The sequence below is a fragment of the Coregonus lavaretus genome, assembly GCF_964263955.1.
Source record: "Coregonus lavaretus genome assembly, chromosome: 26".
NCBI classification, from domain to species: domain Eukaryota; kingdom Metazoa; phylum Chordata; class Actinopteri; order Salmoniformes; family Salmonidae; genus Coregonus; species Coregonus lavaretus.
Window position 1 is genome coordinate 43528892 of NC_140013.1, and position 17222 is coordinate 43546113.

Here is a 17222-nt window from a genome sequence, read left to right on the forward strand (position 1 = left end):
GTTTATACCATTTTAAAAACATTACAATACATACAGATTTCACAACACACTGTGTGCCCTCAGGCCCCTACTCCACCACTACCACCACATATCTACAGTACAAACTCCATGTGTGTGTATAGTGTGAATGTTATTGTGTGTTTGTATGAATGTGTCTGCACCTATGTTTGTGTTGCTTCACAGTCCCCGCTGTTCCATAGGGTGGTTTTGATCTGTTTTTTGAATCTAATTTTACTACTTGCATCAGTTACTTGATGTGGAATAGAGTTCCATGTAGTCATGGCTCTATGTAGAACTGTTCGCCTCCCATAGTCTGTTCTGGACTTGGGGACTGTGAAGAGACCTCTCGTGGCATGTCTTGTGGGGTATGCAAGGGTGACCGAGCTGTGCACCAGTAGCTCAAACAGACAGCTCAGTGCACCCGACATGTCAACACCTCTCATAAACACAAGTAGTGATTAAGTCAATCTCTCCTCCACTTTGAGCCAGGAGAGCTCGACATGCATATTATTAATATTAGCTCTCTGTGTACATCCAAGGGCCAGCCGTGCTGCCCTGTTCTGAGCCAATTGCAATTTTCCTAAGTCCTTTTTTGTGGCACCTGACCACACGACTGAACAGTAGTCCAGGTGTGACAAAACTAGGGCCTGTAGGACCTGCCTTGTTGATCGTGCTGTTAAGAAGGTAAAGCAGCGCTTTATTATGGACAGACTTCTCCCCATCTTAGCTACTGTTGTATCAATATGTTTTGACCATGACAGTTTACAATCCAGGGTTACTCCAAGCAGTTTAGACACCTCAACTTGCTCAATTTCCACATTATTCATTACAAGATTTAGTTGAGGTTTAGGGTTTAGTGAATGATTTGTCCCAAACACAATGCTTTTAGTTTTTGAAATATTTAGGACTAACTTATTCCTTGCCACCCATTCTGAATCTAACTGCAGCTCTTTGTTAAGTGTTGCAGTCATTTCAGTCGCTGTAGTAGCTGACATGTATAGTGTTGAGTCATCCGCATACATAGACACTCTGGCTTTACTCAAAGCCAGTGGCATGTCGTTAGTAAAGATTGAAAAAAGTAAGGGGCCTAGACAGCTGCCCTGGGGAATTCCTTATTCTACCTGGATTATGTTGGAGAGGCTTCCATTAAAGAACACCCTCTGTGTTCTGTTAGACAGGTAACTATTTATCTACAATATAGCAGGGGGTGTAAAGCCATAACACATACGTTTTTCCAGCAGCAGACTAGGATCGATAATGTCAAAAGCCCCACTGTATCTGCATTGTATCTGGTCAAACACAATTTTTTTCCCAATAGTTTACTAAGGGTTGGTAACAGGCTGATTGGTCGGCTATTTGAGCCAGTAAAGGGGGCTTTACTATTCTTGGGTAGTGGAATGACTTTAGCTTCCCTCCAGGCCTGAGAACACACACTTTCTAGTAGGCTTAAATTGAAGATGTGGCAAATAGGATTGGCAATATCGTCTGCTATTATCCTCAGTAGTTTTCCATCCAAGTTGTCAGACCCCGTCACTTGTCATTGTTGATAGACAACAATACTTTTTTCACGTCTTCCACACTCACTTTACGGAATTCAAAAGTACAATGCTTGTCTTTCATAATTTGGTCAGATATACTTGGATGTGTAGTGTCAGCGGTTGTTGCTGGCATGTCATGCCTTTGTATGCTAATCTTGCAAATGAAAAAATCATTAAAGTAGTTGGCAATATCAGTCGGTTTTGTGATGAATGAGCCATCTCATTCAATTAATGATGGATCCGAGTTTGCCTTTTTGCCCAAAATTTCATTTAAGGTGGTCCAAAACTTTCTACCATCATTCTTTATATAATTTATGTTTGTTTCATAGTATAGTTATTTCTTCTTTTAATTTTGTTTAATCACATGATTTCTTAATTTGCAATACGTTTGCCAATCGGTTGTGGTACCAGACTTATTTGCCATACCTTTTGCCTCATCCCTCTCAACCATACAATTTTTCAATTACTCATCAATCCAAGGGGATTTAACAGTTTTTACAGTCATTTTCTTAATGGGTGCATGCTTATTAGTAACCAGAATAAGCAATTTCATAAATGTGTCAAGTGCAGCGTCTGGTTGCTCCTCATTACACACCATGGACCAACAAATATTCTTACATCAACAACATAGGAATCACTACAAAACTTATTTTATGACCTCTTATACACATTATTAGGCCCAGCCTTTGGAAGTTTTCCTAGATATGGCTCCTATATTGTGATCACTACATCCTATGTATTTGGATACTGCTTTAAAGCAAATTTCTGCAGCATTAGTAAAGATGTGATCAATACATGTTGATGATTTCTTTCCTGTGCTGTTTGTAACAACCCTGGTAGGTTGACTGATAACCTGAACCAGGTTGCAGGCACTGGTTACAGTTTGTAGCTTTTTCTTGAGTGGGCAGCTTAATGAAAGTCAGTCAATATTGAAATCACCCAGAAAATATACCTCTCTGTTGATATCACATACATTATCAAGCATTTCACACATATTATCCAGATACTGACTGTTAGCACTTGGTGGTCTATAGCAGCTTCCCACCAGAATGGGCTTTAGGTGAGGCAGATGAACCTGTAGCCATATTACTTCAACAGTATTTAACATGAGATCCTCTCTAAGCTTTACAGGAATGTGGTTCTGAATATAGACCGCAACACCTCCACCATTGGCATTGCTGTCTTTTCTGTAGATGTTATAACCATGTATTGCTACCACTGTATCATCAAAGGTATTATCTAAGTGAGTTTCAGAGATTGTCAGAATATGAATGTCATCTGTTACTAGCAAATTATTGACTTCATGAACCTTGTTTCTTATGCTACATATGTTAATATGGGCTATTTTTTAGCACTTTTCTGTGATGCTTGATTGTTTTTAATGCTTTAGTGGGAAGCTAATCAGAAGTAGAAAATGCACATGTTATTTATATTGGAACTGATAGTGCAGGATGAGCTGCACACAGTGGACTTCCTACTTGGGCACACCGCCTCAGTGCTAACAGTATAACTCTGGTTCATAGGCACATGATTACTGCATACAATAGCTGTAGGATCAACAGAGGTATTCAGGGCAGTTAGGGGGACATAAATTAAGTTACTTACATTGTGTCTGCCAACGCCCCTGGGATAATGTACATTTGATGCAGCATTATGACAACTCAGCGACACAATGGAAGGGATTAACTAAGCTGGTCTTGGGCCATTGGTAAGTCATTGTCTCAACGCAGCCTAGAAATGCGTGGACAGAGTCCAGGAGCCAAGATGATTTGGATGGACTCCGTCATTCCTGTAAAGCATTTTCTGTTTCCAGAAGGTGTCGAAGTTATCTATAAAAGTGATTCCAACAGAGCTACAGTCAGGTGTGCCAGTAGCCTGCTGACGATGGCCCAACGATGGTACCGGACCTGAAATGATTGGCCGCTTTTTGGAATCTTTCAGTGCTAGAATCAGTTCTTTAAAATCAATTTTCAGAAGTTCGGAGCTAGCCCTCCTGATGTCGTTTGACCCCACATGGACTACGACAGTGTCAGCTCCCAGCATCTGTTGTAGAACGGTCGGAAGCAGCCTTGTAATGTCCTGTACTCGTGCTCCAGGATAGCACAGGGTTTTTGCTCCTGTAATATTGTTTGCTATTGTCTTTTAACTTTAAATAACACTCTTCACATAACGGATCATCTCTATGTGTAGACAATGCCCCCTGAATCACTGTCCTCCTGTAGTGCTTTGGACTAAGGCTCTACGACTGGCAAGCGATTCTTGGCAACTAGTAACTGATAGAATTAAATGAAGCTGGGGAGTTATTTTTTTCAAATTCTTCTGTAGCTTGAAAGCTATGATTAATTACCAGCAAACATATTTGTAATGTACTGAACTCACTTTTCTGTCCAGGATAAAGTTAGTATCTCGAGTACGTGTTCCAGTTTAATTAAGCTCTAGATTAGAGGCGTCCCAAATGGCACCCTGTTCCCTATATAGGGTTAGTATAAGGGATAGAGGGCCATTTTGGATGCATCCCAACAGTCTCGTAGTGAGTCATAGGTAAACGAAGCCATCAGGGGGACAAAGGGAAGAAGCAGATAGATGAATGATGAATAGAATCTCTAATACAAAGGATCATTCTGGCTGTCTATACCCTGCAATACAACACAACGGAGAGGGAAATATCATTTATGTAAATGAAAAAGATAAGACAAAGGTTTAAAGGTATTGTCTGTCGACGGTCGGCTCTTATCAAATTCCTAAATATATCTGCTGGCTGCACCGATACACACTGTTATTCTTCAGAGGACAAATTTGATCACTGCTCTTTTCCTAAAGCTATTACCCAATGGGAGTGTAGCTATTACCCAGTGGGAGTGTAGCTATTACCCAATAGGAGTGTAGCTATTACCCTGTGGGAGTGTAGCTATTACCCTGTGGGAGTGTAGCTATTACCCAGTGGGAGTGTAGCTATTACCCAGTGGGAGTGTAGCTATTACCCAGTGGGAGTGTAGCTATTACCCAATGGGAGTGTAGCTATTACCCAATGGGAGTGTAGCTATTACCCTGTGGGAGTGTAGCTATTACCCAGTGGGAGTGTAGCTATTACCCAGTGGGAGTGTAGCTATTACCCAATGGGAGTGTAGCTATTACCCAATGGGAGTGTAGCTATTACCCAATGGGAGTGTAGCTATTACCCAGTGGGAGTGTAGCTATTACCCAATGGGAGTGTAGCTATTACCCAATGGGAGTGTAGCTATTACCCAATGGGAGTGTAGCTATTACCCAATGGGAGTGTAGCTATTACCCAATGGGAGTGTAGCTATTACCCAGTGGGAGTGTAGCTATTACCCAGTGGGAGTGTAGCTATTACCCAATAGGAGTATAACTATTACCCAATAGGAGTATAACTATTACCCAATGGGAGTGTAGCTATTACCCAGTGGGAGTGTAGCTATTACCCAGTGGGAGTGTAGCTATTACCCTGTGGGAGTGTAGCTATTACCCAGTGGGAGTATAACTATTACCCAATGGGAGTGTAGCTATTACCCAGTGGGAGTGTAGCTATTACCCAGTGGGAGTGTAGCTATTACCCTGTGGGAGTGTAGCTATTACCCAGTGGGAGTGTAGCTATTACCCAGTGGGAGTATAACTATTACCCAATGGGAGTGTAGCTATTACCCAATGGGAGTGTAGCTATTACCCAGTGGGAGTGTAGCTATTACCCTGTGGGAGTGTAGCTATTACCCAGTGGGAGTGTAGCTATTACCCAGTGGGAGTATAACTATTACCCAATGGGAGTGTAGCTATTACCCAGTGGGAGTGTAGCTATTACCCAGTGGGAGTGTAGCTATTACCCTGTGGGAGTGTAACTATTACCCTGTGGGAGTGTAACTATTACCCTATGGGAGTGTAGCTATTACCCAATAGGAGTGTAGCTATTACCCAGTGGGAGTGTAGCTATTACCCTGTGGGAGTGTAGCTATTACCCAATAGGAGTATAGCTATTACCCAGTGGGAGTGTAGCTATTACCCTATGGGAGTGTAGCTATTACCCTGTGGGAGTGTAGCTATTACCCTGTGGGAGTGTAACTATTACCCTGTGGGAGTGTAGCTATTACCCTGTGGGAGTGTAACTATAACCCTGTGGGAGTGTAGCTATTACCCTGTGGGAGTGTAACTATTACCCTGTGGGAGTGTAACTATTACCCTGTGGGAGTGTAACTATTACCCTGTGGGAGTGTAGCTATTACCCTGTGGGAGTGTAACTATTACCCTATGGGAGTGTAGCTATTACCCAATAGGAGTGTAGCTATTACCCAGTGGGAGTGTAGCTATTACCCAATAGGAGTATAACTATTACCCAATGGGAGTGTCTCCTCTGCATGGCTTACTCTGTGGCAGCATGAAGAGTCCAATGTCATTGAAGTATTTCCATAAATGTTAATAACCATTTAATTGATAACTATATAAATACCATGTTCTGGCAGCAAAAGATGTATGTGGTTTCCATGTGAAATGTATGTGGTTTCTATGTTGTTTTAAGGAACCTTACATGAGGTAGCAAGCTGTCAACTGATTTTTAGACCTTCCTTTGTGTTTTAAAGGGCAACTCCACCACCTTTCAACCTTATTGTCTCCAGCACATTACTGGTGTCATCATATGTGAAAACATTTGCAAAAAAAATATATAAAGATTTCTACCCGATGACAACAGTGATTTTCAAACTAAGAAAATACCTTCCCTTGGGCTAGAAACTCGTTGCAGGTTTAGAAAATCCCAGTTTTTTACGTTTAATCCTACCCTGTGATGTCACAGAGATGCATTTTTTTTTAACCTTTAACCACATTTGTAGACACGTGTTTGATGTTGGAGATTATGAATATAAGGTTCAAAAGTGGCGGAATTGCCCTTTAACTATATATTCAGAAACAACATATTGCTCTATTAAGTGAACATCTTTAACATCCACTGTTATTATGGCTGGCTGGTCAAGTCTCTGCTAACATGCTGGCTGGTCAAGTCTCTGCTAACAAGCTGGCTGGCTGGTCGAGTCTCTGCTAACATGCTGGCTGGTCAAGTCTCTGTTAACATGATGACTGGCTGGTCAAGTCTCTGCTAACATGCTGGCTGGCTGGTCAAGTCTCTGCTAACATGCTGGCTGGTCAAGTCTCTGCTAACATGCTGGCTGGTCAAGTCTCTGCTAACATGCTGGCTGGTCAAGTCTCTGCTAACATGCTGGCTGGCTGGTCAAGTCTCTGCTAACATGATGGCTGGTCAAGTCTCTGCTAACATGCTGGCTGGTCAAGTCTCTGCTAACATGCTGGCTGGCTGGTCAAGTCTCTGCTAACATGATGGCTGGTCAAGTCTCTGCTAACATGATGGCTGGTCAAGTCTCCATTAACATGCTGGCTGGCTGGTCAAGTCTCTGTTAACATGATGACCGGTCAAGTCTCCATTAACATGCTGACTGGCTGGTCAAGTCTCTGCTAACATGCTGGCTGGCTGGTCAAGTCTCTGTTAACATGCTGGCTGGCTGGTCAAGTCTCTGCTAACATGCTGGCTGGTCAAGTCTCTGTTAACATGATGGCTGGCGGGTCAAGTCCCTGCTAACATGCTGACTGGTCAAGTCTCTGTTAACATGCTGGCTGGTTGGTCAAGTGAACAAGGTTTAGAGGCCTCGAAGCAGATTGTCAAATTGGATCAATTTACATAGAGACACTTTGTTTGACTACATTTCTATTATACTGATATTAAAAATTATCATAATCATTTAAATTGGTTTAAGACATCAAAGTACAGCATTAGGATTTATTTATATTGTAAATAGGAGGTCTTGGTATCTTAATTGTTAGATTGTCTTTAGGCAACACTTGAATTGGACCAGCGCTAGTTGGCTTTAATCTGAGAGCCTTGACAAATACTCATTTCAAGAAAGTCTGCCTTCCATGCATCAACGTGTTCAGCTGTCTTGGCTACATAAAGAACTGGTTACATTGATGTCATGCTGATGATACGTATCTGTTGGTTCGATTGTTATTCTATTAGTAAGGTAATAGCATTGAAGTGGGTATTTGTAAAAAAAAATTGGGACAGAAATATGAAAATATTTGTTTTAAAGATGAGACCATGCCACCACTTGAAATGAGACCATGCCACCACTTGAAATGACTATTGTATTGTAAAATTGAGATAATGTGACTGTGAGCAGTTTTTTCAAGAGAGTTTTCCTTTATCTCCACAGCTCCAAGGGTCTCTGAGGAGGAAGATCGAGGGCCATACTCCTGGCTACTCCAAGCAACAGAATGGCCTGTCCTGTGGGCCGTCGGGGCTGGACTTCAAACGTGTCCGTCTGGAGGGGGGCAGCGGCGGTTTGGGTGGGCACGGACCCTGTTCCTTCAGCTCCGGGCAATCACAGTCCATGGGAGGCAGTGCTTCGTCCATAGGCCACACCCTAAACAGGAAAAACAACAACAGCAGCTACATGATGCCCCATGGGGTCGTGAACTCTGACCTCATCAACATGACCCTGAAGGAGATGAAGAAGGAACCTATAGACCATGTTACTTCCTGCGGCCAGAGGTCTACAGAGATGATGGTGTTCGACTTTAAAGATGAGGTCGGCAGCAGTCAGATCGACCCGGAGCTTCAGGATCTGTTCGACGAGCTGACGAAGACCGTCCCGTCTCTGAACGACCTGGAGTTTGAGAAGATGCTGAAGCAGGATGATACGTTCGGCCTGGTGGAGCTGGAGCGCGGCGCGTCTACCCTCTGCTCCCACCTGGAGAAGCCCATCAAGATGGAGTACTCCTCTCCAGACTACGGCCAGACACACGGCCATGGTGGCTCCTCACAGCTCCGCCCGGCGTCCGCTGGTCCCTCTTTCACAATGTCCAGCTCCTCCCCCATCACCAACCAGAAGAGCCAAGGCCAGGGTCCCTCGGGGCTGGCCGGACCCCCCAGCAGAGGACTCCCTGGCTGGCCTGAGGTGTCCCACGCGGCGCAGCTAAAGCAGATGGCAGCCAACCAGAACCAGCAGCAGCCCAAACCCCAGGCCCTGCTCCACCACCAACACCCAGCTGGACCAGGGAGTAGCTGGGACACACAGCCCTCCTCCAGCTCCTTCCCCCAGGACAAGCTCTCCAACCCGGCCTCGATGGGCCAGAGGATCACCCCCCAGACCTCCATGGACAGTCAGGGTAAAAGCGTGAACAACTGTCTGTTCAAGCCCAACGGACACAACGGCTCCAGCCACCTGGATATGAAGGTGCTCAGCAACAAGCCCATGCTCCACTTCAGCCCCAAAGCATCCCAGCAACCCCCCACTATGGCAGGTCCACTGAATAAGACTACAGCCCATCAACAACAACAACAACAACAACAACAACAACAGCCGTCCACCTCAGCCCAGAACCTGAACCAGAACCACCCAGTTCATAACTACCAGAACCCCCAGCAGCAGCTGCCCATGTCTGGGTCTCCTCACTTGCAGCCTAAGGCCCTGGCCCAGAGAACCCCTCTCAGCGTGCCTGGATCTGGACTCCACTTTAAACTGAGTCAACAACGACAGGTAATAATCACCTATATAAATACTTGCTTGCTATCCTTGCGGTGTTGTGGTGGTTGAGTCCAGGACTCTGACTTGACTTGGTCTCAAACGCTGGGGACTTGGGACTCGACTCAGACTCAAACGCTGGGGACTTGGGACTCGACTCAGACTCAAACGCTGGGGACTTGGGACTCGACTCAGACTCAAACGCTGGGGACTTGGGACTCGACTCAGACTCAAACGCTGGGGACTTGGGACTCGACTCAGACTCAAACGCTGGGGACTTGGGACTCGACTCAGACTCAAACGCTGGGGACTTGGGACTCGACTCAGACTCAAACGCTGGGGACTTGGGACTCGACTCAGACTCAAACGCTGGGGACTTGGGACTCGACTCAGACTCAAACGCTGGGGACTTGGGACTCGACTCAGACTCAAACGCTGGGGACTTGGGACTCGACTCAGACTCAAACGCTGGGGACTTGGGACTCGACTCAGACTCAAACGCTGGGGACTTGGGACTCGACTCAGACTCAAGGTTTAGTGACTTGACTACATCACTGCACTTAAGTATGTTCCATCATTGATGTGAAACAGTACATTTATCACATCAAATATAATTTGAAAACCAATATTTGGATGTATGAAATAGAAATACATGCACACTTTCGTATACAGTGCATTTGGAAAGTATTCAGACCCCTTGACTTTTTCCACATTTTGTTACGTTACAGCCTTATTTTGAAATTGATTAAATACATGTTTTTCCTCATCAATCTACACACAATACCCCATAATGACAACGCGAAAACAGGTTTTTAGAATGTTTAGCAAATGTATAATGTATATTATAATAATAATAATAATATGCCATTTAGCAGACGCTTTTATCCAAAGCGACTTACAGTCATGCGTGCATACATTTTTTTTTTTTTTTTTTTTGTGTATGGGTGGTCCCGGGGATCGAACCCACTACCCTGGCGTTACAAGCGCCGTGCTCTACCAGCTGAGCTACAGAGGACCACAGCTGTTGTTGCAGAGAATTGCTTCCATTCAGCCAAGAGCATTAGTGAGGTCGGGCACTGATGTTGGGTGATTAGGCCTGGCTCGCAGTCGGCGTTCCAATTCATCCCAAAGGGGTTCGATGGGGTTGAGGTCAGGGCTCTGTGCAGGCCAGTCAAGTTTTTCCACACCGATCTCGACAAACCATTTCTGTATGGACTTCGCTTTGTGCATGGGGGCATTGTCATGCTGAAACAGGAAAGGGCCTTCCCCAAACTGTTGCCACAAAGTTGGAAGCACATAATCATCTAGAATGTCATTGTATGCTGTAGCGTTAAGATTTCCCTTCACTGGAACTAAGGGGCCTAGCCTGAACCATGGAAAACAGCCCCAGACCATTATTCCTCCTCCACCAAACTTTACAGTTGGCACTGTGCGTTGGGGCAGGTAGCGTTCTCCTGGCATCAGCCAAACCCAGATTTGCCAGTTGGACTTAACAGCTTCTAGCCCCCAAGCCATAAGACTGCTGAAGAATTAATCAAATGCCCCCCACTGCTGCTACTCACTGTTTATTATCTATGCATAGTCACTTTACCCCTACCTACTTGTGCAAATTACCTCGACTAACCTGTACCCCCGCACATTAACTCGGTACAGGTTCCCCCTGTATATAGCCTCGTTATTGTTATTTTATTGTGTTACTTTTTAATATTTTTTACATTTGTTTATTTAGTAAATATTTTCTTAACACCTGTTAAGAATTCTACACCTGTTGTATTCGGCGCATGTGACAAACACGATTTGATATGATTTGAATAGGCGTTGTCGTGCCCTCTTCACGACTGTCTTGGTATGTTTGGACCATGATAGTTTGTTGGTTATGTGGACACCAAGGAACTTGAAGCTCTCAGCCTGCTCCACTATAATAATAATAATAATAATATGCCATTTAGCAGACGCTTTTATCCAAAGCGACTTACAGTCATGCGTGCATACATTTTTGTGTATGGGTGGTCCCGGGGATCGAACCCACTACCTTGGCGTTACAAGCGCCGTGCTCTACCAGTTGAGCTACAGAGGACCACTACAGCCCTGTTGATGAGAATGGGGGCGTTTTCGGTCCTCCTTTTCCTGTAGTCCAAGATCATCTCCTTTGTCTTGATCACATTGAGGGAGAGGTTGTTGTCCTGGCACCACACGGCCAGGTCTCTGACCTCCTCCCTATAGGCTGTCTCATCGTTGTCGGTGATCAGGCCTACAACCGTTGTGTCGTCGGTAAACTTAATGATGGTGTTGGAATCGTGCCTGGCCATGCAGTCATGGGTGAACAGGGAGTACAGGAGGGAACTGAGCACACACCCCTGAGGGGCCCCCGTGTTGAGGATCAGCGTGGCCGATGTGTTGTTGCCTACCCTTACCACCTGGGGGCGGCCTGTCAGGAAGTCCAGGATTCAGTTGCAGAGGGAGGTGTTTAGTCCCAGGGTCCTTAGCTTAGTGATGAGCTTTGAGGGCACTATTGTGTTGAACACTGAGCTGTAGTCAATGAACAGCACTCTCACGTAGGTGTTCCTTTTGTCCAGGTGGGAAAGGGCAGTGTTGAGTGAAATAGAGATTGCGTCATCTGTGGATCTGTTGGGGCGGTATGCAAATTGGAGTTGGTCTAGGGTTTCTGGGATGATGGTGTTGATGTGAGCCATGACCAGCCTTTCAAATCACTTAATGGCTACAGACATGAGTGCTACGGGTCAGTAGTAATTTAGGCAGGTTACCTTGGTGTTCTTGGGCACAGGGACTATGGTGGCCTGCTTGAAACATGTAGGTATTACAGAATCAGCCAGGGTAGGTTGAAAATGTCAGTGAAGACACTTGCCAGTTTGTCAGCGCATTCTCGGAGTACACGTCCTGGTAATCTGTCTGGCCCTGCGGTCTTGTGAATGTTGACCTGTTTAAAGGTCTTACTCACATCGGCTACAGCGAGCGTGATCACTCAGTCGTCCAGAACAGCTGGAGCTCTCATGCATGCTTCAGTGTTGCTTGCCTCGAAGTGCACATAGGAGTAATTTAGCTTGTCTGGTAGGCTTGCGTCGTGTAATCCGTGATTGTTTGGACTGATGTGATTAATAAGGAGCATCCAGACGCTGCACTTGAGGAATTTATGAAATGTTTTCTTCCAATGATTGATAAACATGCACTGTTAAGAAACTGACTGTTAGAACTGTTAAGGCTCCATGGATTGATGAGGAATTTAAAAACTGTATGGTTGAAAGAGACGGGGCAAAAGGAGTGGCTAATAAGACTGGCTGCACATCTGACTGGCTGACTTACTGCAAATAGAGAAATGATGTGACTAAACTCAACAAAAAGAAGAAGAAACTGTATTATGAAGCCAAGATCAATTATATAAAGAATGATAGAAAATAAACGTGAGTACTTTAAATGAAATGATGGTCAGAAAGACAAATTCAGAACGCTTATTCATCACAATACCATTTGATGTTGCCAATTATTTAAAAGATTACTTCGTTGGCAAAGCGGGCAAATCTAGGCAGGAAATGCCAACAACGATCAGTGAGCCATCATATTCATGCATAAACAAATAATAATAATGAGAGAAAAGCATTGCAAAGTTTGAATTTTGTAAAGTTATTGTGGGCGAGGTGGAAAAATGATTGTTAACGATCAATAATGACAAACCTCCTGGCATTGACAACTTAGATGGAAAGCTACTGAGGACTCTATAGCCACACATCTCTTTAATCTGAGCCTAGAGGAAAGTTTATGTCCTAAGGCCTGGAGGGAAGCCAAAGTCATTCCGCTACCCAAGAGTTATTGGTTCTAACAGCAGACCAATCAGCTTGCTGCCAGCTCTTACCAAACCGTTGGAAAAAATGTTGTTTGACCAAATACAACGCTACTTCTCTGTAAACAAATTAACAACAGACTTTCAGCATGCTTATAGAGAAGGGCACTCAACATGGTTGAAAGAAATTGATAATAAGAAGATTGTGGGAGCTGTACTGTTAGATTTCAGTGCAGCCTTTGATATTATTGACCATAACCTGTTGTTGAGAAAACGTATGTGTTATGGCTTTTCAACCTCTGCCATATCGTGGATTCAGGGCTACCTATCTAATAGAACTCAGAGGGTTTTCTTTAATGGAAGCTTCCCTAATGTCAAACATGTAAAGTATGGTGTACCACAGGGCAGCTCTCTAGGTCCTCTACTCTTCTATTTTTACCAATGACCTGCCACTGGCATTAAACAAAGCATGTGTGTCCATGTATGCTGATGATTCAACCATATACACATCAGCAACCACAGCTAATGAAGTCACTGAAACCCTTAACAAAGAGTTGCAGTCTGTTTTGGAATGGGTGGCCAGTAATAAACTGGTCCTGAACATCTCTAAAACTAAGAGAATTGTAATTTGTACAAATCATTCCCTAAGTTCTAGACCTCAGCTGAATCTGGTAATGAATGGTGTGGCTGTTGAACAGGTTGAGGAAACTGAATTACTTGGTGTTACCTTAGATTGTAAAACAGTCATGGTCAAATATACTGTAGATTCAATATAATATGTATAATATAATAATATAATAATTTAATATGCCATTTAGCAGACGCTTTTATCCAAAGTGACTTACAGTCATGCGTGCATAAAACCATTTTTTGTGTATGGGTGGTCCCGGGGATCGAACCCACTACCCTGGCGTTACCCTGGCGTTACAAGCGCCGTGCTCTACCAGCTGAGCTACAGAGGACCACAATGGTTGTAAAGATGGGTAGAGGTCTGTCTGTAATAAAGAGATGCTCTGCTTTTTTTGACACCACACTCCACAAAGCAAGTCCTGCAGGCTCTAGTTTTGCCTTATCTTGATTATTGTCCAGTGATGTGGTCCAGTGCAGCAAGGAAATACCTAGTTAAGCTGCAGCTGGTTCAGAACAGAGCGACACATCTTGCTCTTCATTGTAGTCAGAGGGCTGATATCAATACTATGCATGCCAGTCTCTCTTGGCTAAGAGTTGAGGTAAGACTGACTGCGTCACTTCTTGTTTTTATAAGAAACATGAATGTGTTGGAAATTCCAAATTGTTTGCATAGTCAACTTACACACAGCATTGACACACACACTTACCCCACCAGACATGCCACCAGGGGTCTTTTCACAGTCCCCAAGTCCAGAACAAATTCAAGGAAATGTACAGTATTATACAGAGCCATGAGTGTATGGTACTCCCTTCCATCTTCATTGGCGTCGGCTAATGGGAATCCTAATAAAAATAATTAAAAAGGCACATCCGTTGAGTGTCAGTCCCGGCGTAGTAGGATTCGATCTTAGTCCTGTATTGCGCTTTTTCTCTTTGATGGCTCGTCGGAGGTCCTAGTGGGATTTCTTATAAGCGTCCGGATTAGTGTCCTGCTCCTTGAAATAGGTATCTCTAGCCTTTAGCTCAGTGGGGATGCTGCCTTTAATCCATGGCTTCTGGTTGGGATATGTGCGTATGGTCACTGTGGGGACAACGTCATCGATCGACTTATTAATGAAGCCGGTGACTGATGTGGTAAACTCCTCAATGTTATCGGATGAATCCCGGAACATATTCCAGTCTGTTCTAGCGAAAGAGTCCTGTAGCTTAGCATCCACTTCATCGGACCACTTCCGTATTGAGCACGTCACTGGTACTTCCTGTTTGAGGTTTTGCCTGTAAGCAGGAGGATAGAGTTATGGTCTGATTTGCCAAAGGGTAGGAGAGGCAGGGCCTTGTGTGCATTTCTGTGTGTGGAGTAAAGGTGATCTAGAGTTTTGTTGCCTCTTGTTCCACAAGTGACATCCTGGTAAAAATTAGGTAAAACGGATTTCAGTTTCCCTTAACCGAGTCTGCCGTCTGGTTGCATTGAAAAACCAGCAAGATGTACTGTAAATGGCGCAGGCACTATGGATGGGGGTCTGAGCATGTACAACAAATTATAATAATTGACCATGATTTAATTTTATTGTGGTCGAGCAACAACAACTGCACTCCTTGAGTGACAGGAGGAGGGGCTTGGTCTGTGGGGAAAGGAGCATGGAGAGAGAGAGGGGGGGGGGAGGAGAGAGACGGCTCAAGTAGCAGCAGTAGTAGTAGTAAACTATCGAAACAGACATTACACACGGCGGAGTAACGGGTCACATTTAACAAACCAAACATTGAAATACCATTATAGAATGTAAAAACCCAAACCGGTCCGTGCATCAATACTGGTATACCACCCAACCCTACTACTCGGTGGTATCAGAGGAATTGTGTGTGTGTGTGTGTGTGTGTGTGTTTGTGGTATCAGAATACTTAGTGGGTAAAGAGTCTGGTTACTCTGTAATAGTCATCAGTGAATTGATGTGACAGAAAAAGTAACAATATCGATAGGGTTTGTGGACATGTATAGAGTTGCAGATTGAACCAAGTACTAAGTCATGTTTTGCAGAGAGGTCAAATACTTATTTTCCTCATTAAAATGCAAATCAATTTATAACATTTTTGACATGCGTTTTTCTGGATTTTGTTGTTGTTATTCTGTCTCTCACTGTTCAAATAAACCTACCATTAAAATTATAGACTGATCATTTCTTTGTCAGTGGGCAAACGTACAAAATCAGCAGGGGATCAAATACTTTTTTCCCTCACTGAATAACCTAAATGAGCTTCTGGATATCAGGACAGCGATTACTCGCCTCGTATTGGACGAAGATTTTTTCTTCAACTAGTCGGACTCGAAGGATATCCTACAGACACCCGACAAGGCCCAAATCCCCGTCATTCGCATGAGAAAGACATGGAGATATCGTGGACGTAGGTCGGGGTGCCTTGTAAGGATCCGACGGCGAGCGAGTAAGCTGCCTCTTCCATCAATCCTATTAGCCAATCTTCAAACATCCGCACTGAGCTAAAGGGTAGAGCTGCCGCTTTCAAGGAGCGGGACTCTAACCCGGACGCTTATAGGAAATCCCGCTATGTCCTCCGACGAACCATCAACCAGACAAAGAGTTAATACAGGACTAAGATTGAATCGTACTACACCGGCTCTGACGCTCGTCGGATGTGGCAGGGCTTGAAAACTATTACAGACTACAAAGGGAAGCACAGCCGCGAGCTGCCCAGTGACACAAGACTTCCAGACGAGCTAAACCACTTCTATGCTCGCCTATAGGGAGGTGGTCAGAGACCTGGCCGTGTGGTGCCAGGATAACAACCTCTCCCTCAACGTGACCAAGATAAAGGAGATGATCGTGGACTGACTGGTTGCTTCACCGCCTGGTATGGCAACTGCTTGGCCTCCGACCGCAAGGCACTACAGAGGGTAGTGCGTACGGCCCAGTACATCACTGGGGCCAAGCTTCCTGCCATCCAGGACCTCTATACCAGGCGGTGTCAGAGGAAGGCCCTCAAAATTGTCAAAGACTCCAGCCACCCTAGTCATAGACTGTTCTCTCTGCTACCGCACGGCAAGCGGTACCGGAGTGCCAAGTCTAGGTCCAAAAGGCTTCTCAACAGCTTCTACCCCCAAGCCATAAGACTCCTGAACAGCTAATCATGGCTACCCGGACTATTTGCACTGCCCCCCCACCCCCACCCCAACTTTTTACGCTGCTGCTACTCTGTTAATTATTTATGCAAAGTCACTTTAACTCTACCCACATGTACATATTACTTCAACTACCTCAACTAGCCGGTGCCCCCGCACATTGACTCTGCACCGGTACCCCCCTGTATATATAGCCTCCCTACTGTTATTTTATTTTACTTCTGCTCTTTTTTTCTCAACACTTTTTTGATGTTGTTTTATTTTTCATGTTTTATTAAAAAATAAATGCATTGTTGGTTAAGGGCTGTAAGTAAGCATTTCACAGTAATGTCTACACCTGTTGTATTCGGCGCATGTGGCAAATAAAATTTGATTTGATATGTATTATGGGATAATGGGTGGTGTATTAGTCATTGGCACTGTGAAATAATATAGCAGCAAAAGCTCAATTAATCTCTTTCTGCTGCTGCGAGAGAGAGAGAGAGAGAGAGAGAGAGAGAGAGAGAGAGAGAGAGAGAGAGAGAGAGAGAGAGAGAGAGAGAGAGACTATCATGCTTATCCCTCTTATCCCTCCTCAGTTTCCTCTC

At 44.4% G+C, this 17222-nt stretch overlaps 1 protein-coding gene across 1 annotated transcript in view; it reads left to right on the forward strand.

Moving 5' to 3' along the window:
- The window catches only part of LOC311101424 (mastermind-like protein 2), a 120456-nt gene that overhangs the window by 68013 nt on the left and 35221 nt on the right, over positions 1–17222 (forward strand). Inside the window, exon 2 of the mRNA XM_084142569.1 lies at positions 7766–9091. Coding sequence (XP_083998695.1) covers positions 7766–9091 — 1326 coding nt within the window. The remainder of the gene's footprint in view (positions 1–7765; positions 9092–17222) is intronic.